This window comes from Tupaia chinensis, unplaced genomic scaffold, assembly GCF_000334495.1.
Source record: "Tupaia chinensis unplaced genomic scaffold, TupChi_1.0 Scaffold143676_1, whole genome shotgun sequence".
Taxonomy (NCBI): Eukaryota; Metazoa; Chordata; class Mammalia; order Scandentia; family Tupaiidae; genus Tupaia; species Tupaia belangeri.
In genome coordinates, this window is record NW_006203524.1 from 321,750 (window position 1) to 348,052 (window position 26,303).

The following is a 26,303-nucleotide window of genomic DNA, read 5'->3' on the forward strand; positions in this document are numbered from 1 at the left end:
AACTTTATATTTACTCTGGTTCCAAACCTGGTCATCATTAGATTTTCTTATCATGAGAAGAGGCTTGGCTTACCTTACACTAGCATGAAGAAAAAAAAGTCAGAAGTTTGAAATCTCTCTAGTTATTTGAAAATAAAAAATCAGGAATACTTTGCCCCGTTTTGTTGATTTGAGGTGGGAAAAGACAATATTCGCGTAGCTCTTCAAAGTCATGAGTATGTAAGATGACAGAGCTTATTCTTAGTCTTTTCGCTCCTATCAAATTTAGCAAAGGGATAACCACAATTAGTAAAATGCTGCAAAGCACAGGAAATCACGAGTGTGGCATAGAAGGCCAGTAAATACTCCACGCAGTGTCTGCTCACGGCTTGACATTTGTACGTATTTTCCTGTATTACCTTAGTAAAAATATGGGTGCTATCTTAGTCTACATTCTGCAGAGAACGAGAACCAGTGTGTAAAGGAATTTATTGTAGGAATTGGCTCACACAGTTATGGAGAATGAGCAGTCCCAGGAAAGTCTACGGTATAGTTCCAATCCAACACTGAGGGCCTGAAAGTCAGAAAGCCAATGCTGTAAATTCCAGTTCCAGCCCCAAAGCAGGAGAGGACAAATGCCCCAGCTCAAAGACAGGTAGAGACAGTGAATTCCTTTCCTTTTTTTTTTTTTTTTGGAGAGGTTTTTGCTATAGGATGTGTGTGCTCGCCAGAAATACAGAGAGAGACAGAGAGATAGAAAACGAAAAATCACCCCCCAGGGCGGATGGCCACGCCGCAGTCCCTTCTCTTCCATTCTCCTCTCGGGATCGTGGGCACGTACACGCGCCCGGCGTGAGTTTAAGCCACCAGGTCCAGGACTCAAACCGCAGTCAGCTATATGGGAGTCCAGCTACGTAGCCATTATGCTAACTGCTGGTCCCGAGAGAGAGAGAATTCTTACCTAAGTGAGAATTATGTTCTAGTCAGTCCTTAAAGGATTACAGTGGACCTCGTTATTAATATATTAGAAAGGCAATTTGCTTTACTTGGCCTGGTCTACTGATTCAAATGTTAATCTCATTGAGAAAAGCCCTACAAAATAATGTTTACCAAGGTCAGAAACTGACTGAGGTTCGTAACTGGGCACCCTATGCTCCAGCCGAATTGACACCTAAGTTAACTACCACACGTACTATAACTATATTGTATTTGTTTGATTTTAAAAACAATCATTTATTATTTTTATCACATAGTGCGTCATTTCATTATATTTTGTCATTATGGGAAAAATGTTTGTCACAATCATTGTGTCCCTAGTTTTCCTCATCTGCCTCTATAGAAATTAAATAACAATATTGATGCAAAGCCCACTTAAAACTTGTCTAATGTTTTTAGATATTTGAAGTCCTTCATAAGCCAACCAGATTTGCTTCTAGATATTTTTGCCATAGCGTGCATGTGCTCACCAGAGAGAGACAGAGACAATGAGAAGAAAAGTGAGAAATCAGCCCCCAGGAGGAATGACCATGCTACAGTCCCTTCTTCTTTTTTTTAAATAATTATTTATCCTATTTTCTTATTTATTCATTCATTTATTTTTTTTAATTTGACCAGAGAGAGACAGAGGGTGAGAGTGAGAGAGAGAGGCAGTGAGAAAGCAAGACCACCAGCTTCAGGACTCGAACACTGGTCAGCCATGTGGGAGTGTCCTGTGCCTTAACCACCATGCCACTTGCTGGTCCCCAGTCCCTTCTCCACCCTCCTTCTGGGATCTTGGGTATGCATGCACACACTCTCCATGTGATTTTTTCAAGCCACCAGGTCTAGGACTCAATCTGCAGTTGGTCATGTGGGAGTCCAGTGACATAACCACTATGTCATTTGCTGGTCCCGTCAGCCAGATTTTGAGAGAGGGAGAGAGAGAGAAGGAGAATTTTTTCAACTAGTGCAACTCTAACTAAAATGAATGAAAAATTTTATGAAAAAGCAATCCAAAAAATGCTTCTATTTTAAAATGTTCTGTCCCTTTTCCCATTTTCTATATATAGATTTCTTAGAAGTACAAACATCTTATTTGAGAAAGTAAAAATTTTTGCTTTCAATGTGTTGTCGAATTTAAATTTTAGAATTCATTGACTGCTGATTCCTTCTATAGTGCCAATTTCAAGCAAAATAAAAGAAAAATAATTTAATTGAATCCCAGGTATCTTCTTAATTGTTTGTTCTTCCTCACTGGTTGCACTCAGAGAATGCAGTTTATTTTATACACAGAAACACTTGAAATTCTCTCTCTCCCATATCATCATTGTCATCATCACCACCATCTTCATAAATCTTCCAAACTAAGATCATGGCACCTGTGGTTTCAAATATGTCACAAACCTTTAACACACCTCATCGAGTGTTTTTTATTAGAGTCTCAGAGGGCAAGCATACAAGAGTAAACTAGCATTTATTTATTTTATTTATTTATTTTTAAAGTGAGAAAAGATTGGTACAATGTTTGGTCTGAGATCTCTGCCAATTTACTATTAGGAAATTCCACTGTAGAAGCCTTAAGTAGTTCCTTGATCCATATAAATAAGGGATTTAGAGGAATTTCTTCTTTTTGAAAAGTTTGTTTCCTTCTTTGTTTCATGAACAATAATCAGAGAAAGAGAGAGAGTGAAAGATACTCTTGCAGGGTCTCACCACACTGCAGGCCTGCCCCTGGCCCCCCAGCCACCCAGCATCATGGGTGTGCCTGGGCCCTCCTGGCATGGTCAGGCCAATCTGGGCTTGAACCCAGGCCTCTAGCATTACTTAGTGGGTTCCTACACCTGTACCAATGTGGCCAGGCCATAGATGAAGACTTAGGTCAGAAACTGGAAGACAAATACCTTATATTCTTACTCATCAGTGGAAGCTAAAATAGGCCATTACTTAAAAGTAGAGCATATAATGGTGGTGACCAGAAGAAGAAAGGAGAGGGACCAGCACTTAGCATAATAGCTATATCACTGCACTCCCATGTAGTCGACCACGGTTTGAGTCCTGGACCCGGTGGCTTAAACTCATGCTGGGCGTGAGTGCGTGTGTGCCCAAGATCCCAAGAGGAGAATGAAGGAGAAGGAATTGCAGCATGGCCATCCCCCCGGGGGGTGATTTCTTGCTTTCTGTCTCTGTCTCTCTCTGTATTTCTAGCGAGCACATGCGCCCTACAGCAAAAACTTTTCCAAAATGAGAAGAAAAAAAAAAAAAAAGAAGAGGAAAGGAGAAGGCATGGGGAGAACTTGGTTAACAGTTATAAGAGCGCATGTAAATAAATGGAATGGGTTATTGATTACTACTACAGCACAAGAGAGTAAAGACAGTTGGATATAATTCAATATATATTTTAAAATCACAACAATAATGAAGTTTGAACACAACACAAAGAAATGATAAATGTTAGAGATGGTAGATCTGTTATTGCCTCGATCTGATCATTACACATTTTTTTCAAAATAAACTATACTCTATACTACAGACATGTAATACTATTACATGTAAATTAGAAATTACAATAAATATAAAGGATTCAATATTTTTAGGACATACAAAATGTTTAAATGAGTCATACAATGGCAGAAAATCAGGTAGGCTTAGAGCTTTGCTTTAAATTTCCAGGATTTTCCACCCCACTCTATGACGCAGAGGTTTTTCACATATGATCTGCAGTTTCTTCTCATGAGGGTGGGGTATAATCTGCATTCTCCCTATAGCACCTGGTCTACTTTGCCTGTCAGCCAGGCTCTAATGGTGAATGTCCTGTTTGGATGGAGGTTACCAGCATTCAGAGTGAACGGGTTGCCACACTGGGGCCAGTGAGAGCACAGGTTGACCTGAAGAAAGACTGAAGGGGCAGCTGAGAGGTGAAACAGCAACCCAGCCTGGAGCAGAAAACCCTCCTGCTGTAGATGCTGCCTGAGAGGAGAGGAAGAGAGGGTCCCTGGGAGCTGCATACTCTCTGATGACAACAGGAGTCTCCTGTTCATCTGGATCTTTACTACTTCTGATAGAGGCAGTATGTTTTCTTTTAAAATAATGATTCCGGAAGCATTTGTTTCCTAAGTCTACTCCTTGCTGACTATTGAGGTGAAGCCTTTTGAATGATACACAATGGCAGCTTTCCAGGCTCCCTGTCAGTGGGATGCCAGTGCAAACTGCTCCCTGAGGAACCACCAGGGCACACCCCTCCTGGTGACAGCAATGGGATGAAGAGGGCGTGTCTAGACTGCTATTACTACAGTACAGATTTAACAAGGCAAGCAGGAGCAAGAACAATCGAAAGTTGTGCAATATTCTTAGAAGGGATTCTTAGCAGTCCTCTCCCTGACTAGATACTTTATAACAAAAATAAATCAAGGGGAATTATCAAGAAAAGTATTGGAGTATAAATGCATAAAGGTTGATTAATGAGTAAATACTATTTCCTTCCTGCATTAATTCACCTTCAAATTAAAATGTGAACACGGAGAAACTAAGCAGCTCTAGGTATATTCCTTTTCATGACCAACACTTCTACTTTTCTTGAAGACTTATTTATTTACTTTTATGTATTATTATTACTTTTTTAAAATTGCTAGAGGTCACAAATGCTCAACAGAGAGAGAGAGAGAAAGAAAGTAAGAAAGCAGGTTACCAGGTTTGGAACTTGAACTATGGTCGTCCATGTGGAATCCAGCACCCCAATCACAACATCACCTGCTAGCTCTACCCTTTTTTTTTAATCGCCAGATAACTTGTGTTCTTGCTTTCCAGAGAGACAGAGAGAGGGAGGGAAAACCCAACGAATGCAGTCACACCAGTCTCTTCTCCATTCTTTCAGGAATTGAACCTCCAACATGTTTTTCAAGCCACTGGGACTGGAACTCTAGCTTCAGTCGGCCATGTGAGAGCTGACTCCTTTAACCACTAGTCTACACTAGACCAACACCCCCACCTTTGAAATAAAAATTTCAGTGATGAAGTGCCTTTTATTCTGGAGGAAATAAAATTTCTTGTAATATATTTATTAATCCTAAAACATTTCAATTCCTTGTCTTTTAACTTTTTAAGTAGGTTAAATACTTAAGGGAAAGAATGAAGTGGCTGTCTTGGGCACAGATAAGATGAGTATAAATCAGATCAGAATACGATAGAACTTGTTCCACTCAAACGGTGCTTTGGGGGACCAGCACATGCTGTAATAGTCATGTTGCTGGACTCTCACAAAGCTGACCACGGTTCGAGTCCCTGACTCGGTGGCTTGAAACTCATGTCAGGCGTGTGTGTGTGTGAATGTCCAAAATCCCAAGAAGAGAATGGAGAAGGGATTGCGGTGTGGCCATTTCCCCGGGGGGGGATTTATCATTTTCTGTCTCTCTGTTTCTCTGACGAGTGCACACACTCTATAGCAAAAATCTATCTTTTTTTTTTTTTTTTGGAGTGTTTTTATCAAAAAAAAAGCCGGCAAGACAGTCAGAGAGAGACAGAGAGACAGAAGGCGAGAAATCACCCCCCAGGGGGGATGGTCACGCCGCAATCCCTTCTCCTCCATTCTCCTCTCGGGATCTTGGGCACACACGCACATGCGCCCGGCGTGAGTTTTAAGCCACCGGGTCCAGGACGTGAACCGCGGTCGACTACGTGGGAGTCCAGCGACATAGCCATTACGCTAACTGCTGGTTCCCGCAAAAATCTATCTTAAGAATTACGTGAATTAAATAAATGGTTCTCTGGGAATCTTTGCTCTGGGCCAAAAAGAAGATAGAAGTGGTGGGAGGAAGCAGCAGCAGCAAGAGCTGTGCAAGTTCTGGGAGGCCTGAACACAAATGCAATGAACACGTGTGTCTTGGGCATGTGATAGTGTAAACATGCTCAGTTCTGTGTGCTCACGCAGCGTGCGTTCAGTGAACGTAATCTGTGTGTCAATCGTGACGCAAACTATACTTTCGAAGGCCTGCAAGGGGAAGAGAAAGTGACAACGCATTGCATTTCCAGAAAATCAGTCAAAGGGAGGATGCAAGCATGGGCACAGTTAAAGCAAGACAGGTGGAGAGCCGGTGCCAGGCCCTAGCCAGCGGCAGTACTTGGCTGAGTGACTGAGAGGCAGGAGGTGAGTTTTCACTCTGGAGGTACGAAGGCCTCACAAGGACCTGACTGACCGTGAGCTGGGACTTTAAGACAGAATGTAACTTTGCCAGATTTTTTTTTTTTTAATAATTTCAAGCTTAGGGACTAGAAGAGAAGGAGAAATAGAAGTGACATGTATTTGAGAAAGGGGAGGTATTTGGGTAAGAAGTGGTGTGAAATCACACTAGAAAACAAAATTAATACAATGCACATAATGCATCTTACATGTTAATGATTATATTCCAAGCTGGAAATGGAAACTCGGTAAATATTTTGTTTTGATTTAATCTAAGAGTATCAATTTTTTTTAAAAAAAAACTAAGACATTTTAGAAAATCCTGGATATGAGTCAAGGTGACAAGGTGGTGGCTCTTGTGAGGTGAGGTCCGTGCAGGGGCGTTCACAGCGAACGCAGGAAAAGGAATAGCCAAGAGACATTTCTGTCAGAGCTGGCTGAAGGAGGTTAGAGAATTTGAGCGCGATGTAAGTTTTTTAACATATTCTCTAATTTCTATCAGTGAAGAAAAGAAAACTTAAACAGTAAAACTCCAAAGTCGAGTACAGTCTGCCAAGTTCAGAACAGAATGGATGCTTAACCATTGTCCTTGCAGAGGGCGAGGCAGGGAGATTCAAAAACGAGATACCTTCTACAATCTGTGCCCGGGGACAGTTTAGACCATCACTCGAACCTAGCACCTTTCCCATGTGAGTTCAGTTGTGTTCTGCCTGCTACCACCTGGCCCATTTTGACATCATAGAGAGCCTAGAATTAACTGACTGCCCGAGAGAGAGCTCCTGGCAGGAAGTTCTGGGCTCACATATTGCCTGTTATTTATGAGCTGTATGATTTGAAACAAGGAACTTGTAGAGTCTCTGTGCCACAGTTTCATCTTCTATAAAGCAAGAGTGATAGGGGCAGCAGGTGGCATGGTGGCTAAGGGTGCTGGACTTCCACAGCTGTGGTTGTGGACAACTGTGGTTCGACTCACCAACCTGGTAGCCTGCTTTCTCACTTTCCCTCTCTCTCTCTCTGTCCCTCTCTGGTCAAATAAAAAATAAACAAATAAATAAAATAATTCCTTTCAAAAAAAAAAGAATGATAGTACGTAGCACTACCATTAGTGTAGTACCGTTTATAAAATGAAGACATTTTTCTTAAATTTTTTAATTTTTAATTTTTTTGGAGAAGTTTTTGCTTTAGGACACATGCACTCTCCAGACAAACAGAGAGAGATAGAGACATAGAAAGTAAGAAATCACCCCCCAGGGGGGATGGTCACGCCGCAATACCCTCTCCTCCATTCTCCTCTTACGCTAACTGCTGGTCCCAAGAAGAAATTTAAGAATCAAACACTGAGTGCCCTCCCCACAGGCTAAGCACTGAGCTGTGCATTTTGCCGGATCTCCTGACGTGCTCCTCAGGAAAAGCCCACAGGTGATGCATTTGGATCCTGTTCTGCAGATAAGGAGATTCCTGAACGGAGATGTGGGTAGAGTGATGGGCCAAGTCAACAGCCGGTATTGGGCAGACCTAGGACTTGGACTCCTAGGGTCAGGGTCCACTGGTAGCTCCATTATCTATCTCTTACTATCTTTCCTATTCCTGGGCAATTGCATTTTCAGCTTCCGAAGGGTATTCCTATATGTAAACTATTTAGAGGCATGTCTGGGGTTGATTCACTTCTACTGTGATTTTTTTACCTCCACTTGTTAGCTGAGCAGAGAGAGTGCTTGTCTGAAGTGCAGCTCCTTCCATGCCTATCCCACTGCTGCCTTCTCGTCCGTGTAACTGATACTCGAGTAGAGAAAGCCCAGCACGGCAGCCTGCGACTAGTAACATCATCTGTTTGCTTATGTTTTACTCCCTGGTTTCTGTCTGTCCCACTTGCTTCCCTTGTTTTTCTGTTACGCCCAGTGGCCACAGAGAGCTGGACACATCATAGGCTACACTACATATTTATGATAGACAGAGACACGAGCCAGCCCTGTGGCCCAGTGGGTAAAGGAGCCATGTCCCACGTGACCAACTGCAGTCTGAACCTCATCCCTACTGGCTTGAAAAACATGCCAGGAGGGAACCAGCAGTTAGTGTAATGGCTATGTCTGGACTCCCACGTAGTCGACCGCGGTTCGTGTCCCGGACCCAGTGGCTTAAAACTCACACCGGGCGCGTGTGTGTACATGCCCAAGATCCCGAGAGGAGAATGAAGAAGGGATTGCGGCATGACCATCCCCGCTGGGGGGGTGATTTCTCGCTTTCTGTCTCTCTGTCTCTCTCTGTCTGGCGAGCGCACGCGCCTTATAGTGAAAACCTCTCCAAAAAAAAAAAAAAAAAAAACATGCCAGCAGTGTGTTCATGGGTACCCAAAATTCCAACAGGACGGAGAAATGGAGGAGTAGGATTGGTGCCAGAACCATGCACCACTGGAGGTGGGGGTGGGGTGCTTTCTCTTTTTCTCCCTAGCTCACTCTCGCTCGTTTTCTCTCTCTCTCTGCCTCTGACAAGCACATGTCCTTTGGCAATTAATAAAAGGAAAAGTAAAACTACTACAAGTGAAAGAATCATTTGCTCCTAGCTATTACGTAGCCTACCACAGAAGTATGGAGACAGATCAGCAGGTATGTGATGTGATGGGTGCATCGCTGGACTCCCGTACGCTGCGCTTAGATGCCCAGACCCTCCGGCTTGCCAGGTGTGCTGTGCGTGCATGCCCAAAATCCCGAGGGAAGAAGGGAAGAACAGAGGAGAAGGGATTGTGGCATGGCCATCTCCCCTCTGGAGTGCTTTCTCACTTCCTGTCCTGTCTCTCTGGCAAGCACAGGTGCCCTATAGCAAAATTACCTTTTTAAAATATATCTATCTCAGGACCAGCAGTTAGCGTAATGGCTATGTCGCTGGACTCCCATGTAGTCGACTGTGGTTCACGTCCCGGACCCGGTGACTTAAAACTCATGCAGGGCGCGTGTGCATGTGTGCCCAAGATCCCGAGAAGAATGGAGGAGAAGGGATTGCGGCATGGCCATCCCCCCTGGGGGGTGATTTCTCGCTTTCTGTCTCTCTGTCTCTCTCTGTCTGTCTGGCGAGCACATGTGCCCTTTAGCAAAAACCTCTCCAAATACATATATGTATCATAGATATAGATAGATATAGATATAAATGTGTGTGTGTGTGTGTGTGTGTGTGTGTGAAGAGCGTATTTCATCTCTTTCCTATATCCATTAACTACCAGCTAGGGCAATGGCATGAAGACTGCATGAAAGATTTGCAAGCAGGGCCTGCCAGGCCCCCTTCTAAACACCATTGTCTTTCTCTCTGGACTGCCTACCTGCTTAAGTGTAGCATGGATAATGTCACAGGAGGCAGCTACATGGGGACTTCAAAAAGTTCATGGAGAAGTAGAAATAAACTGAATTTATTTTGGTACAAAATATTTTGGAATCTATGTTTAGTATTTTGTTCATGATATGCCTTTTGCATAAACTTTCTGAAGACCTCCTATATACTTTCTAGAATTAGAGCCACACTGCAGATTAGATCCAGAAAATTGTGAAATAGTTTATTTCTCTCATGAGAGATTTTTTAGTTGGAGGCAAGATTTGAAACAAAATAATAAATCACCCCCCCAAAAAAACTCAGATATTTAAACTAGGATATTGTGGTAGCACACCATGTACTCACTTAGCTGTGTATAACTTTTATATCTTATTCCTACTCTGTGAAATAATACCACCAAATAATGTTCTCCTCTTTATGTTCTCAGCATGAGTAAATTATAAGAGACTAGTACTGCGTCTATTCATATCTGAAACTAGATATTAGCTTACAAATTTTTATATTTTATTGTAATTTTTGGTTTATGTATGATTATAGTACATCTTTCTGGAGTATAGTTTGAGTATTCAAAGCATGTGTTTAGTGTGTGATCTTTCAAACACAGATATAAGCATCTTCAACTTATTAAACAATGGACATTACATTATGTTGTGCTCAAAATTTAAAAACATAAGAATATAACATAAAGAATATAGAATGGAAAGTAATATTTTTTCATTTTAATTTATTTTATATATTCCATTACTATACATTACATAGCTTGTAAAGTGAATTTACCCAACAAGAAACACATTTCAAACCAGTCCAGCTGAGGAACTATACACAGTATCATTAGCAGGTAATCAATCACTTCTGTGTCCCACAAATGTCTTGCCTCTCCATTTTTCTCCCTAATTTCCTTCCCTACTCTTCTCCTATCCCACCCTCCTCCAACATTCTTTCCAATGTCGTAACTATTTTCAATGCTTTTATGTCCTCCAATCTTTCAGTCTCTGTCATAGAGTGTGGACAGTCAGTATTTGTTAAGTGGAGACATACAGTGTCTCTCTTTCATAGCCTGGCTTGCTTCTCTCAGCAGTAAATCTTCCATATTCATCCACTTTCTATCAAATGCCAGGGTTTTATTGTTTTTTTTAATGGCTGAATAGCATTTCATAGAGTAAATGTGTCACACTTTTTCAATTCATCTGTTTGTGGACATTTCGGTTGGTTCCATGTATAAGCAATTGTGAATAATGACACAATAAACATAGATATACAAGCATTTTTCCAACTGAATCTTCTCCAGTCCTTTGGGTAGATACCCAGGAGTGGAATTGCTGGATCATATGGTAGTTCTATTTATTTGTGTGGCTTTAAGAAACTTCCCTATTGTTTTCCATATTGGCTACACCAATCTCCATTCCCACCAACAGTGTAGAAGAGTTCACCTTTTACCACAGCCCTGCCACCTTTACCATTTCTGTGTTTTAAGTATTTTCCATTCTGACAGGAGTTAGGTGGGGTCTCATTGTGATTTTCATCTGTGTCTCCCTTATGATGAGGGATGCTGAATATTTTTTCATATGCTTTTTGGTTGTTCGTATGTCTTTCTTAGAGGATTTTGATGATTGTTGTATTTATTTAGCTCATTTTCCCATATTTTAATTGCATTAATCACTTTTTTTTTTCAGGTAAGCTACTTGAGTCCCTATGTATTCTGATAATCAGTCCCTTATCTGATGTATAGTTTACAAAAGTATTCTCCCATTCTAAGAGTTGTCAATTCACACTAATCACTGTGTATTTTGCCATGCAGAAATTTTCCTTTTTTTTTTTGGAGAGATTTTCGCTATAGGGCGCGTACGCTCGCCAGACAGACAGAGAGAGACATAGAGACAGAAAGCGAGAAATCACCCCCCAGGGGGGATGGCCACGCTGCAATCCCTTCTCCTCCATTCTCCTCTCAGGATCTTGGACACGCACACACACGCGCCCGGAGTGAGTTTTAAGGCACTGGGTCCAGGACGTGAACCGCGGTCAACTACGTGGGAGTCCAGCGACATAGCCATTACGCTAACTGCTGGTTCCCCAGAAATTTCTTAATCTGATATAATCCCATTTGGCTATTTTAGGGATTATTCCCTGTGCTTTAGGGGTCATATTTAAAAAGTCTTTGCCCACCCCAACGTCTCCCAGAGTTTCCCCTGTGTTTTCCACCAGTAGTTTTATAGCTTGAGGTCTTAGGTTTAGATCTTTGATCCATTTGGAGTTGATTTTTGTTAATGGTAAAGATGGGAGTCCAGTTTCTTCTTTCTGCTGGTGAATACCCAGGTTTTCCAGCACCATTTACTAAAGGAGAACTCCTTTTCTCACTGGATAGACTGATACCCTTTAACAAAAATCAGTTGGCTATATGATTTGGGGTTTATTTCTGGGGTCTCTTCTGTTCCATTGGTCCATCTGTCTGTTTTTGTGCCAATACCATGCTGTTTTGATTATCACAGCTTTGTAGTATATTTTGGGATCAGAGAGTGTGATGTTTCCCACTCCACTCATCTTGCACAGAATTGGTTTGGCAATACAGGGTCTTTTATGATTCCAGACAAATTCTTTATTCTTTTTAAAAAATAATTATTTATTTTAATTTTTAATTTGTTCATTCATTTATTTTAATTTGACCATAGAAAGATGGAGGGGGGGGGTGGAGTGAGAAAGCAAGCTACCAGGCCCAAGATTCAAACCATGGTCAGCTATGTGGGAGTGTCTAGCACCTTAACCACCACACCACTTCCTGGCCCCAATTCTTGACAAATTCTATGACTCTTTTGTAGATCTGTGAAGAATGTCTGTGGTAATTTGGTTGGAATTGCACTAAGTATGTAGAACATGGAATGTCCTTCCACTTTTTAGTGTCTATTTCAATATCTTTCTAAAGTGTTTCATATTTTTCATGTAAATATTTTTGACTTCCTTGGTTAGGTTTATCCCAAGGTATCTTATATATTTTGTGGCTATGGTAAAAAGGGACTATTTTCTTCAGTTCTAATTCAGTCAGCATATGTTATATATAGAAATGCTATTGGCTTTACTATGTTGGTTTGTACTCTGCCACTTCACTGTATTCATTTATTAATTTGGGCAATTTTTTTTCATGAATACCTTTGGGTCTTCTATGTGTACTGTCATGTCATCTGCAAGTAAAGATATTTTCACCTCTCTTTTCCTATTCAAATGCCTTTTATTTTTTCCTCTTTTCTGATTGCCTTGGCTAGGACTGCCAGCACTAGACTGAAAAGGAGTGGAGAAAGTGGGCAGCCTTGTCTTGTTCCAATTTTTAGTGGGAAAACCTTTTGCTTTTTCCTATTCAATATAATGTTATCAGTATTTCCAGACTTTTTACCATCATTACGTTGGTCATATTTTTGGTTGTTTTTTTGTTCCCTTATTTCTGTCTGTCTGACTTCAGTTTTCCTGGTCGAATACTCCTTCAGAACTTCTTGAAGAGTTGGTCTGGAGTTGGTAAATTCTTCAGGTGTTATTTATCTTTTCTTCCCATATGAAGGATAATCTTGTCGAATATAGTAATCTTGGTCAAAATTATTTTTCATTTAACACTTTGAGTATATTTCCTCATTCTTTCCTTTCCTACATTGTTTCCAATGAGAGGTCTAGTGTTACCTGATAGGATAATCTTTGTAAGTAACTTGATGTTTCTCTCTTGCCAATTTTAGTATCTTGACTTTGTCAGTTGTTTTGGCCAATCTGGCTATGATGTGTCTTGGAGAAGATCTTGATTTGATTCTACTTGGGGTCCTTTGTATTTCTAGGGTCTGAATATTTTAATTCCTCTCTAGTAGGTTGGAAAGTTTTCTTCCAGGGTTTCATGGAATAGATTATCAATGCCCTGATTATTTTCTTAAATTTCTAGGATACCAATTATCCAGATGTTTGAGTGCTAATGGTATTTAGTATTTTTGTATATTGTCCTCATTTTTCTTGGTTACTAGTCTTTTTTTATGTTTTTTTCTAGAGCAGAGATTTTGGCTTCTACAGATGAGATTTGATCTTCTGCATTACCTAATCTGCTTTTAATACATTTGAGGGAGGGTTTGATTTCTTGTATTACAGCCTTCATCTCTAACAATTCCGTTTGACTCCTTTTTATGGTGTCTATTTCTTCTTTCAAGTTGTGAAAGAACTTCCTCATCTCCAGGTCCTCATTGTCTTTTTCCTCTTGCATCTTCTGGAGATTGCGCCTCTTTTCTCTTGCATCTCCTTCAGTTTTGTCACTCTAAATGTTCTGAATTGTTCATCTGACATTTCCATGAGCTCCATTGTATTGTCTGTGGATGATGTGGAATTGATCTTTTCATTTTGGGGAGAGATATTTTCTCGTTTTCTCCTATTTCTTTTTTTTTTTCTTTTTTTGGAGAGGATTTTGCTATAGGGCACGTGTGCTTGCCAGACAGACAGAGAGAGACAGAAAGACAGAAAGTGAGAAATCATCCCCCAGGGGGGATGGCCACACCGCAATCCCTTCTCCTCCATTCTCCTCTCAGGATCTTGGGCACGCACGCACACACGCCCAGCGTGAGTTTAAACCACCAGGTCCGGGACTCAAACCGCGGTCGACTACGTGGGAGTCCAGCAACATAACCATTATACTAACTGTTGGTCCCTTTTCTCATATTTCTTGTGCCTCTGCTATGGTTCCTGGTCATCTGGTGTATTATACTTCTTAAATTCTTCAAGCTAATTCTAAGCATTCAAAGGCATGTGGGAAGAGGTGATTGGCAATCCCTCTGCTGCTCTGCTTCACTCACTCGTCCTCACCCAGTAATCTGCACTGTTGTTGCTGGACCTCGATAATTCAAAGTCTTCCTAGTTTCTAGAGAGCAGGTATACCTGGGGCTGCGCTGCTGTGTTTCAATTAAGGAAGACAGAAAGTGTTACACGGCACATGTTGTACACAGTGCACTTCAGGAAATGCAGAAGTCAGAATTCAGGGGCCTGTGGCAGGGAATGAGCTAAGGTGTCTCTGCAGCTCAGTCTCCCTCTCAGTGCAGTCAGACCTGTCAATGGGGCTGATGTCCCAATGGTGTGAGGAGTGGGGAAAGGAGAAATTCTCTAAATCCCAATTAACACATTAGAGAATTCAAAAGTCCCTGGAGGAGGGGAAGGATCAGTCTCTGCAGCTCAGCCTCCCTGCCACTCAGAGCTGACTGTGCAGCCAGGGCTAGGGAAGTCTGGAAAAGAGGGATTTTCCAAGTCCCTATTAACACATTTTGAGATTTCAAAGGCATGGGGAGGAGGGGATGAGCCAAGATTCTGCTGCTCACAGCTCTCCCTGCAGCCTGGTCTTTGCTGGGGTGGATGTCTGATGGCACAGGGAGCCTGGAAAGGAGGGATTTTCCAGAAAGCGATAATTTTTTAAATATATTTTGTTTCAACTTCTTTTTTACATATACTCTATGGAATACTACTCAGCTATAAAATAAAATTAACAAACAAACAAACAAAAGACAAGACCCCGGCTTTTGACAGAAAGTGGATGAATATCGAAGATTTACTGCTGAGTGAAGCAAGCCAGGCTATGAAGGAGAGACATTGTATATCTCCACTTAATATACACTGAATGTCCGCACTCTATAGCTGAAACTGAAGAATAGAGGATATAGAAACCGAAAAGCAATACAATTTAATGGCCATTATTTCTCATGTAGAGACCCTCGGGGAAAAAAAAAAATGAACAGAAGAAAGAAGACATGAAACCTAAAGAATATTCTTTTTTTTTTTTTTTTGGAAAGGTTTTCACCAGAAAGACAGAGAGAGACAAAGAGACAGAAAGTGAGAAATCACCCCTCAGAGTGATGGCCATGCCACTGTCGATGGAAAAAAAGAACCAACTGTAAAATTAATAATTAATGTGGTTTATTTCCAAGCCAACTGTGTGACCTAGACCGGAGAAGAGGCATACATGCCTTTCTTGGGGTGATCATGTACAGAGGTTCCTTTTATTTGCTTTTGAGACTGACAGACAACATTTCGTGAAGAGATTTTTCCATTGGTCTGGCCCAAAAAGGCGGGACATGTAGAAGCGGGGCTTGTAGGTTATAGGTGGGTTCCACAATTCTTAGATTGGTGATTGGAAAGGAAGATCTGTGCCTTGGGAAGAGATTAGTTAAAGAAAGGCTTAATCTGCATCTCAAGGAAAGGGAAGTTCTGTGTCTTGGGAAGAGATAAGCACAAGAATATACTGTAATGGGTTGAAATATACATCTCAAAGATACTATGCCAGGAACAGGAGGTAGGAAGAATCCTGTTAATAGAAAATCAATGATCTGTTAATGATTGTGGGCATGACTTCCCCAGTCCCCTTTTGAAAAGATTTTAGAAAAATAGGAAAAGTAGTCAGACTTCTGTCCACACCACAATCCCTTCTCCATTCTCCTTTCAGGATTTTGGGCACACATGCGCCCGGCGTGATGTGAACCGTGGTCGACTACATGGGAGTCCAGTGACATAGCCATTACGCTAACTGCTGGTTCCCTCTTCATACCTATTTTTAACATATATGTGTATATGTGTACAAGGGAAATTCAAAAAGTTCATGGAAAAATGGAATTAAAATATAGTTTATCTTGGTTCCAACAGTTTAAAGTCCACCCATTTTTTAAAAAAATATTATTATTATTATTGTTATAATATAGTCAATCACTTTACATCCTTTAACTTGTAAAGAGAATTGACCCAACATGAAATACACCTCAGACCAGTTCAATTGAGAACACTATACGCGTTATCACTGACAGAAAATAAAGCATTTCTGTGCCCCACTGTTGTCTTACCTCTTCATTTTTTCTCCATAATTCACATAGTATTTTTGTCATGTGCATTTTTTAGACACTTTCTTCCTCCTGGAGGGCATGTGTGATCATCAGAGAGAGAGAGACTATGAGAGGGAATCCGCCCACCACCACCATGGGGAATGGTCATGCTGCAATGTCTTCTCCATTTTTTCCCTCTTTTGGCATTTTTGGGCACACATGCCCTCTGGCAATTTAAAGAGAAAAAAGGGAAAAGTGAAAACATTAGAAATTAAAAAAAAAAAAAAAAGAATCAAAAAATGGCCACCCCACCAGCTGGCCCTTTCATGAACTTCTTGAAGACCTGTCATGTTGTAATCGGTACTGAATGGGTGTTGTGTGAAGGTCTGTGTTGGACCGAAGATACACGAATGATGGTTCTCATCCACGCAGGTATCACGGTACTGATATGCAGGGCAGGAATCACATGACTCTGTGATCTCCCATGAAAACAGCACTCTCAAATGCTCTCCATTTTATTTGCCAAAAACAATTACTTGCTTTGGGGTCAGTTCTTCTTATTACATTTGACCAAACCAGTACAGTATAATCACACATCAATGTCCACAGGAACATAGTATAGATTATTGCTCTTCACCTCTAATAGCTGCATGTTTATAAATTTAGTAAGAAAAAGTTTACTATTGCTGTAATAGTAAAATCTTAATCTGTATATAAAAATTTAATTTTCAGGGAATATTTAGAGAAATAATGTGAAGAAAAAGGAAAAGTGCCAGACTAGAAGTTCCACAGGACCCCTTTTGTTAAGCGTAAGAATGGATTGATATGGGGAACCAGCAGTTAGCGTAATGGCTATGTCACTGGACTCCCACATAGTCGACTGCGGTTCGTGTCCCGAACCCGGTGGCTTAAAACTCACGCCGGGCGCGTGTGCGTGCGTGCCCAAGATCCCGAGAGGAGAATGGAGGAGAAGGGATTGCGGCGTGACCATCCCCCCTGGGGGGTGATTTCTCGCTTTCTGTCTCTATGTCTCTCTCTGTCTGGCGAGCGCCCGCCCCCGACAGTGAAAAATCTCTCAAAAAAAAAAAAAATGGATTGATATGTTGTAAAGACAGACACTTGTGACTAAATTTCAATTCTACCAAGTCTATTTCTCTATTAAATCTGAGCAAATAGTATTGCCTTTTTATACTTTTCTTTCATCTTAACATATTTAATTAAGCAATAATTATTTTAACATACTTACACAGTCCATAAATTTTACATGATTAAGCTGTTATTTTTTTATTCAGGTTTCCAGAAGTAGAGATTTCATATGTCTAGCAACACAAATGGAAACATAGCTTCATCAATTTTTGAAAAACCTAAACAAGGACCAGCAGATGGCATAATGGTCATGTCGCTGGACTCCTACAAGGTCAACCACATTTAGAGTCCTGGACCAGGCAATTAAAATTCACACTGAGCACATGTGCATGCACGTCCAAGATCCCAAGAGGAGAATAGAGGAGAAGGGATTGCTGCATGGCCATCCTTGCTATGTTATAGTCTACTCAGCGAGAAATAAGAGGACATCCAGACAGCCAAATTTATTGGAGTTTATTGATAAAGCCAGTGGCATGGGGGGGGCGGGTTTCATGTCTCTCAAAACCCTGCAGCCCCGAGTGAAAAGGGAATGGAGCTTATATAGGCCAAAAATGCACAGTCATGTCTGGGATGACCTGAGGATTCAGAGGGTAAGGTGTAGTGGGCTCAGATGGGGAAGAAGGGCACGGGGTAGGGTTTTATCAATGTAAAAACAAAAGCATAGAAGTCAGAAAAGCAGGTTAATGCTCCTTCAGGGTAGGTTCCATCTCTGCCTAAATGCAATAGAATTTTAATGGTCTTCACAGCCCAGGGCAAGGGGTCTGGCTGAGGATTATATCACTAAGGAACACTTCAGGGCAGTTAAGAGGAGTGGGGTTTAAAGACAATAGGAATGCCAATTACTCTGTTTACTCTTGGGCACAGAGGAAAAGGCAAGTTTCTAGTCGTAGGAATCCAAGAATTTATAATGGAGGTGCTCTTCCAAGATGGAGTCGCTCCTGCTTCATTCCCCACTTCTCTTGGAGGTGCTCCTCCAAGATAGGGTTATGCCCCCTTCAGCTGATGAGTGATTTCTCGCTTTCTGTCTGTCTGTTTCTATCTCTCCAAAGCTCACATACCCTATAGCAAAAATCTCTCTCAAAAAAACATAAATAAATAAATCTAAACAATCATCCCGTAACAGTATAAAAATGTCAAAAGGATGTGAATACAAATAAAACAACTTCTTTCAATTTGTCTTCTGCTGCTAGGTATTCTATAGATGTTTACTATTTCTTACATTTGAATTTATTCTATTTAATAAATAGATATTGAATAAATAACCTAGCTTAACTATTTTAAAATAGTTAAGCTAGGTTTTACTAACATTGAATATAATCTTGTGTTCCTCTATGGATCATCCTGTTTTTGCTATAATCAGAAACAACAGTATCTTTGCCAGGTGTAAGTTAGCTCTGGTCCAACGGTCCTTAGTCTGCAGATCATATGCTAAACAAATTTTGGACTTATCACTTGATTTGAATTAATTGAATTACTTTAAAATACTCCAGATATTTTCCAAGATAAACATATGGCTTAGCTAAACCTAAGGGAAAAGGAAGCAGGCTTACTTTTTTATTGTAATTGCAGAAATGAATTTTTTGATTGTGGCAGAAAGAAGTGAGTCGTGATAAGGGATTATAGTAGTTTCTGTACATCTATATGACCTGCTATCGTTTTTATACAGCTGGTCTCACTTTACATAATAAATGTGTTCTTTACAATGAGTGGAATTACTTTTAACAATCAAGTTTCAGTTTAGATATATTAGCAAAGTCCGTTTTTAAAAGAAAACATGTGTCAGGGTCAGCAGATGGTGTAGCAGTTACATTGCTGGACTCTCACATGGTTGACCACGGTTTGAGTCCTGGACCCGGCAGCTTGAAAATCACACTGGCCATGCGTGTCTGCTTAAGATCCTGGGAGGAGAATAAAGGAGAGGATTGCAGCTTGGGCACCCCCCTGGGGGATTATTTTTCACTTTCCCTCTCACTGTCTCTGTCTCTGTCATGAGCTAGTGCATGCACTCTAAGGCAAACAAACCAAACAAAAAAACAACTCTCTAAAGAAAAGAAAACAAAATGTATGTGTCTGTGTGAGTTGTATGTGTGTCTTTGCTCAGTGTTTTATATGTAGTTAGTAAGTCCCCAAAATACCATTGGGGAAAAAAAAAAAAAAAAACCCTTAAAGTCCTCGTGTTTACACGGATGCAAATTCCACATCCTGAGTTCCAAAGAGTTTTTGTCCAACTTACCTTTGAGAGCACTTGTGTGTTGACATTGGCTTAGAAGTGATTTACTCCCTGTTGCTAAAGATGGTATTGAGGGAGCTTTTCATAGAATGCTCATATCCAGAATGCAAACCGCGTGAAGGCAGGTACTGTTCTGCTTGGCCCCTGAGATGTTTCAGCCTCTAGAACACTGCACTGTACACAGCGCATATTCAAGGACTAGTTGTTGAATGAGTGAACGGACCATTTATCCTCAGGTTTTAGATTATAAAATGAGAACGTGGGCAGTTACAAGTCTGAGACAGGTGGTGGCTAAAACACGATTTTCATTTAGGTTCATAATGTGATAGTATTGTCCAATCAAGTTACTACTGAGTTCTAATTAGTAACAAAAATCAATATGTAACAGAGTTATACCTCAAAAGGGAAATTTCAAACAAGCATGTTTTTACTCTCTATACTTTCTACATGAACAAATCTATGAGGATGGTTTCTAGAGCATTTCCGCATGAGGTAGACAGTCAATTGTATTACAGGGAATTCTCATCCACTCTAGGACATTTAGTAAACGCCCTCCGTCATCCGTTTGCTGGGCAGGGGGGCCTTCACTGTGCACACATGACCGCCATGTTTCTCGTCTCTGGGTGTTGCCTGCTGTGGCAGACTTCGGTAAAACAGAAAACACAGAGACATATTTTTGAAAAGCCAAGTGAATACATCAAGGCACAAAATTAATTTGCCTTGTTGTAAGTGATTTAAATAAAATAAATGGAGGGAGTCAGCAGGTGGCGTGGTGATTAAGGGTGCTGGACTCCCACATGGCCAATTGCAGTTCGAGTCCCAGACCTGGCAGCTTGCTTTCTCACTTTCTCTCTCTATTTCTGGTCAAGTTAAAGTAAATAAATAAAGTTAAATAAAATAATTCTTTAAAATTTAAAAAAAAATAATTGGGGAGATGGGGAGTTTGGGGATTGAATGATTCTATAGCTACAGTGATCAGAAAACAGAAAACTTAAAGAGAGAATGTGTCAGTTAAGGTCTGAAAGGTGCGAGTGACATGTAAAAAGAAACTTCTCCAAGGGAATAGTCTGGAATTTCTGCCAGGCAAGCACGTGTTACATTGCAAGAGGAGGGAGAGGAGTTACCTCATCCTCGAGGTGCACCACTCAGTAGAAATGGAAATACTTGCAGCTGATAGTTATTCACTGATCTAAATGGAAATATCTCTATACTCTCAGGAAATAATTATTGGGCACCCCTGTGTTTTATATCATTCAGCTGGTGTTTTAATGTTAAAATAACTGCCTAATAAATAAAAATGTAGAATTTTGGTAACACCCAGATAGATATAATTGTCTGTGAGTTTTGGCTATATTCTACTTTCTATTTGATTTGTTTGTTTTATACATGTTTCCCAGGATAGTCCACTGGTCTTACAGTCTGACAGGAATGTAACAGTGAATGCAAGAAATCACATGGGGCAGTTGACTGGACAGCTGACCGTCGGTGAGTGTTCGGGGCAAAGACTCGCATGCCATCCCCTCCATTCCAAACTCGGTGGTCGTTGAAACTGGACAAGTAAAGTATGCTATCTCTCGGATGCACAACTTCATATCCCATTAGCACTCATTGAACTTGCGTGGGATTTGATATACTTAAGGCTAGTTATGGTCTCCTCCACTTAGTAGTTACTACTCTTGACAGTGTGTTTTTCTGGGACCGAATTACATTTTTTTTTGCTGTTCACTACTTTTGAAATATGAAATGCATATTTTCCTAACAAATAATTCTATAGCTTATGTTAAAGTATAGTAAATAAAATTAAACAAACCCAAGATAATATAACATTATAAGGTCTATGTCTCTTTAATTTTAGAGAAAGAATTTTCTTATTACTATTATCTGCTTATCTTATTAATATGATCTGCTAATCTAAATAGAAATTTCATAATAGCTGAGAATTGTAATCCTTACTATTCATAAATTTGATGCTGACATTTTTCCATATTTTAAGTTTTATAGTCTTCAAAGGTTGCAAATATAAGTTAATGATAAAGTACTACTCATTTTTCTCATATCAAATATTTTGAGCTAGAGGATCATATTATATCATAATATAAGCCATCATTATTTGATTCATGGTTTAAGAAGGCAAATAAAATTTTAGTTGTAACTTTATACAATTATATGAAGATTTGATATGCCTATATATGCTAAAATACTTTTGGAATTCTTTCTTGGTTCTGTGGGAAAATTCCTGCCGTGACTTTATCTATCTATATCTATCTATCTACAGAGAGAGAGAGAAAATTATAATTTTGAGGACTAAGCTATCTTTACTTTAGTGAAAAATTAGTCATTTAAATGTAAACACGTGTTTCTAATAGTTCTCATTAACATCTACGAAAAGATGACATTTGAAATGTGAGATTTATAAACATACATTTTGAGTCTTGTGTACTTCTTTGTATGTATATTAAACACTTTTTGATGTTATTTGCTTCAATAAAGCCAGAAAAGAGAAGTCTTAGCACATCTGTGTTTTAAAACTACAGTAATATTTTATTTATTATTATTTTTTTACTTTACATTATAAATGTTTGCCACTATGAGAGCAGTAGATGGCATAGTGGTTATGTCGCTGGACTCCCATATGGCCAACTGCAGTTCAAGGCCTGGACTTGGCAGCTTCAAACTCATGCTGGGTACATGTGCGTATGTGCCCAAAATGCCAAGTGGAGAATAGAGAAGGAATTGCCGTGTGACCATCCCTCCGGAAAGTGATTTCTTGCTTTCTGCCTCTCTGTCTCTGTCTCTGTCTCTCTGGCAAGTGTATGTGCCTGTAGGAAAAAATATCTCTCTAAATAGGGTTTTCCATTAGGTATTAATTGATTCGGATGGCTAGCTATTACTTTGCAGTAAATAGAAAAGCGCCTGTTACAAAGGAGAGCCAAAAATAAATGGATCAAATATGCCTATGAATAGAGAGCTGATTTCTGAGCATCAGGTTTTCAACTTAATCATTCATGCCAATTCACTATTGCTTTGTTAAAATCGCAGCTACAGGTCTGCAGAAAAAAGCCTAACCTGGGTAGATTTTCCACATCGTAATTATCTTTCATTTGAGAACTCTGTAAGTAGATAGAACTTTCTTTTGCACTCAGTTCTTGATATTAATTAAGTCCTTGGTTAAGAAGTTACAATGTAAATTAAGCACTCAAATACTATACACCACTGTCCACTCCCAAACACGATAGCTCCATAAATCCTGTCTGTGGAATTATGCAGCTGTGTGGTTCCCTGGAGTATAATCACACACCGGCTCATCACTGCACGCTTTTCTACGGGAAGTTTAAAAAATATATAGTGCTTATATTTTCAGTTGCCTTTCCAAACTGATTATATTTGGCATTAATATTTGCCAGAGGCAAAAAGCAAGAGGGAGAGAAAAACGTGGTGTTCATGCAGAGAATCGTAAGTTAATGGTCCAGCAGTTTGTTTCTGTGGATAGGAATGCACTTCACTGAGGCATGAACTTAAAACCGTGTAATAGTTCAAGCTCTGGGTGTGCTGCTGACAGTCTGTCTTTTCACAACTTTGCCTTTTTCAATAAGCAGAAAGGAACTCAAAGATGCAGAATTACGTTAGAGTTGGAGAGAGCACATACCAACATTTGAAGTATTCCTATGGGAATACTTAGTAGTTTGATGGGCTGCCGGAGAACAGTTTATGTTTCAGAGCCTCAGTTTTCTCATCTCTAAGTTGGGGACAATGACATTTACTTGGACCGCTGCTAAGAACTGAGAGTTCAGTGTCCGCAAATAGCCTCCAGTTATATCCTGAACCTGTCACTTCTTTAAGGATGGTGATTGTAACTATTTGCATGGCTAAAATTTCACGTGGCTGCTGTCATGTAAGGGACCTCATGATAATCTTCTATTCACATTAGCTCTGTGACGGTAGGGATACGTGTTGGATTATGACATTTCTGCACAGATGTGTTACAAAACACACAGAAGGTGTAGCTGATGTGTGGACATTTGAGTCACGTGAATATAAACTCACCATTACACAAAATTTGAAGATGTATTTGAATGAATGCAAACAATGTAGACAACTAGCCTTCATTTCTTCCCCCCTAATTTGTTTTAGGATGTGTGTATTCGTTGGAGAGAGACAGAGAGGGAGCGAGAGAAAGCAAGAAGACACCATCCAGTGGGGTGGACCACATTGCAGTCCCTTCTCCTCCATTCTCTTAAGATTTGGGGCATAACCACACGCACACACACACACACACACACACACACACACACACTTTGCGTTTCCCAAGTCGCCAGATTCAGCACTTGTACTGTACATACTGTGTAGTCAGCCACACGGGATCCAACACCTTAACCACCCTCCACCTGGCTGGCCCCCAGCCTTCATTTTTTTTTTCCCTTTTTTTTTTTTTTTTTTGTCGCCCTCCACCTGGCTGGCCCCCAGCCTTCATTGTTAAAGACTAATTTTACTTGCATTGACATATAGTAACTGTTTCAACCCTTTCTTCCTATTTCTTCCTTTTTTTCTTTATTTCCGTGTTCTTAATTATAGTATAGAAATGATACTATTTTGCAACATTTAAAAATATTATTATAGAATGGATAAATAATTGTGAAAACTAACTTTATTCCTCAATTACTACATAAGGCCATTTTAATTTTTATCAACCTATTAATCATTGTTAGAAAAGAGGGTCATGACAGACCTTGGACGCTTTTCAGATGTAATTCCCATTATATGCATGAAAGGAAAATCTGCCTTAACAGTAGATAGTGGGACTGTTTGTTCTTTCCTCGAAATGTACATGTGGGCTCAGCGAAATGAGCATCCATCCCCCTTATACTCTATCATGCTTTCTCCTCGTTCACTGACTTCTTTCCTGCTCATCCGGGTCACAGGAAGATGTGTAACCCTGGGACTGTGCAAACCCAGAACTCTCATTCCAGTCCAGACTCATTCTCAGACTATAAGCAGACTATTTCTAATCTAATAAATGCAAAGAAAATAGTTTATACATATACCAAGTTAAGTATAATCAAAAGTAAATGTCGACAGTTTTAGATTGAGGGTAAAAAATTCAGTTTGACAGAGGTGATTGTGAGCTTACAAATTTTCAGACTTTCTGTTCTATTGGACCAAGCAAGATCAGAATTCCCTCAAAAATCTAAGATTCTAACTTTTTCTAACATTCATAATATCAGAGAAGATGAACAAATTCAACGTCTCTGTCTCGAAATGTCTCTCTTCTTTGAAGAAAACTGAAAGAGAGGAGTAAGACTTTGGTTGAGAAGTGGTTAAAGAAAGTAGAGCAACCCAACAGGTCAGACTGCTTGAGGAAAAAGCAAACCTTTCTTAAGTCTCAGAATCATTCCTCAGGTCAAAATTTTCTATTACTGGATCTATAATTACTATTTTGCTAGCAGAACTTTCTCCTTTTTTTATCTATGACAAAAATGGTACATAAACTTTCAGTGTTACAGGTCCATAAATGATGAGAGCAGGATATTTGTGTAACTTTCCATCGGATATTATAGATAGAAGATGTAAATTATGCACTTTGTAAAGCTTACCTTACTCTGTCCTTACTATGTAATATAAAGAATAAAAATCACTTTTCGGGTAATGGAAGTAAAATATTGTCATGCGCTTTCAATGTAGATTTTATTCATAACCTTAATAATAGCAAGAACGCTGTAGTAATTGGATTTGCAAAAGTGTAATGCGCTTTCCCACAATATCCTGAAGATGATCAGTTCTTTTTTATTTACCAATAAATTTAACTGCATAGAATAATGTGAACACTTTAAGAAGTAGTTTTACAAATATGAATGTTGAATGAGATTGCTCTTTAATAAATCTTTGAGTAAGGTATTAAAATATAGGTTGCTTCTTCTTATAAATACATTTTATTATTACAGAGCATGTAGGGTTTTGGGCTATAAACTAATATAATTTACCTCTTCAAGCCTTTTTATCATTCATTGCTACTTGAACGATAAAAATGAAAGGAGGGTGAACAGAGAACTTGGATAGGGAAGACTCAGTGAGTTTAGCTAGCTCTGGTCTCCATTTGCTTTTAGGTAAGTAGCTCAAGTTTTCATTTTAGACCCAAGCATGGACTTCCAAAAAACCCGTAATGGCTGCTTAGAGGGTCCTACATCATAACGTGACAGGAAGTCCCACAATACCATGTCTAAGCATTTGTCTTAGTAAGTCAGCAGAGCCTGTGGGGTATTAGAACTGGATGTCATTGTTCTGAAAATTCATCTTGAAAGTGTGCTTAAATCACAATTTTTGTACTTCAAATAAAAGCAATATAATTCTCCAATGTAATTCTCCTTGTTTAATGCTCAATAAATTTGGGTGAATGACTTTTTTTAGAAAGATGTTTGCTATAGGAAACGTGTGCTGACTGGAGAAACAGAGAAATGACCTTCCAGGGAGATGACCACGCCACGGTCTCTGCTGAATTAATTTGGAGTGAACTAGGAAGTGGTAACAGTTATTTAGTTATTTTCAGAATCATTTACTCAGCTTTAATACTCTTCACTTTACTATCTAAAATCAGTGACATAACAAAACTTTATGAAAATCTTAAGTACAACCTTTAATTCCTCATTGTCTGTTTTTTTTTTTTTTTTTTTTTTTT

At 39.7% G+C, this 26,303-nt stretch overlaps 1 protein-coding gene across 1 annotated transcript in view; it reads left to right on the top strand.

The window, feature by feature from the left end:
• Positions 1-26,303, top strand: part of LOC102484295 (zeta-sarcoglycan-like) — a 244,437-nt gene that overhangs the window by 81,138 nt on the left and 136,996 nt on the right. The window contains exon 4 of the mRNA XM_027766773.1: positions 21,031-21,118. Within this exon, the coding sequence (XP_027622574.1) occupies positions 21,031-21,118 (88 nt within the window). The remainder of the gene's footprint in view (positions 1-21,030; positions 21,119-26,303) is intronic.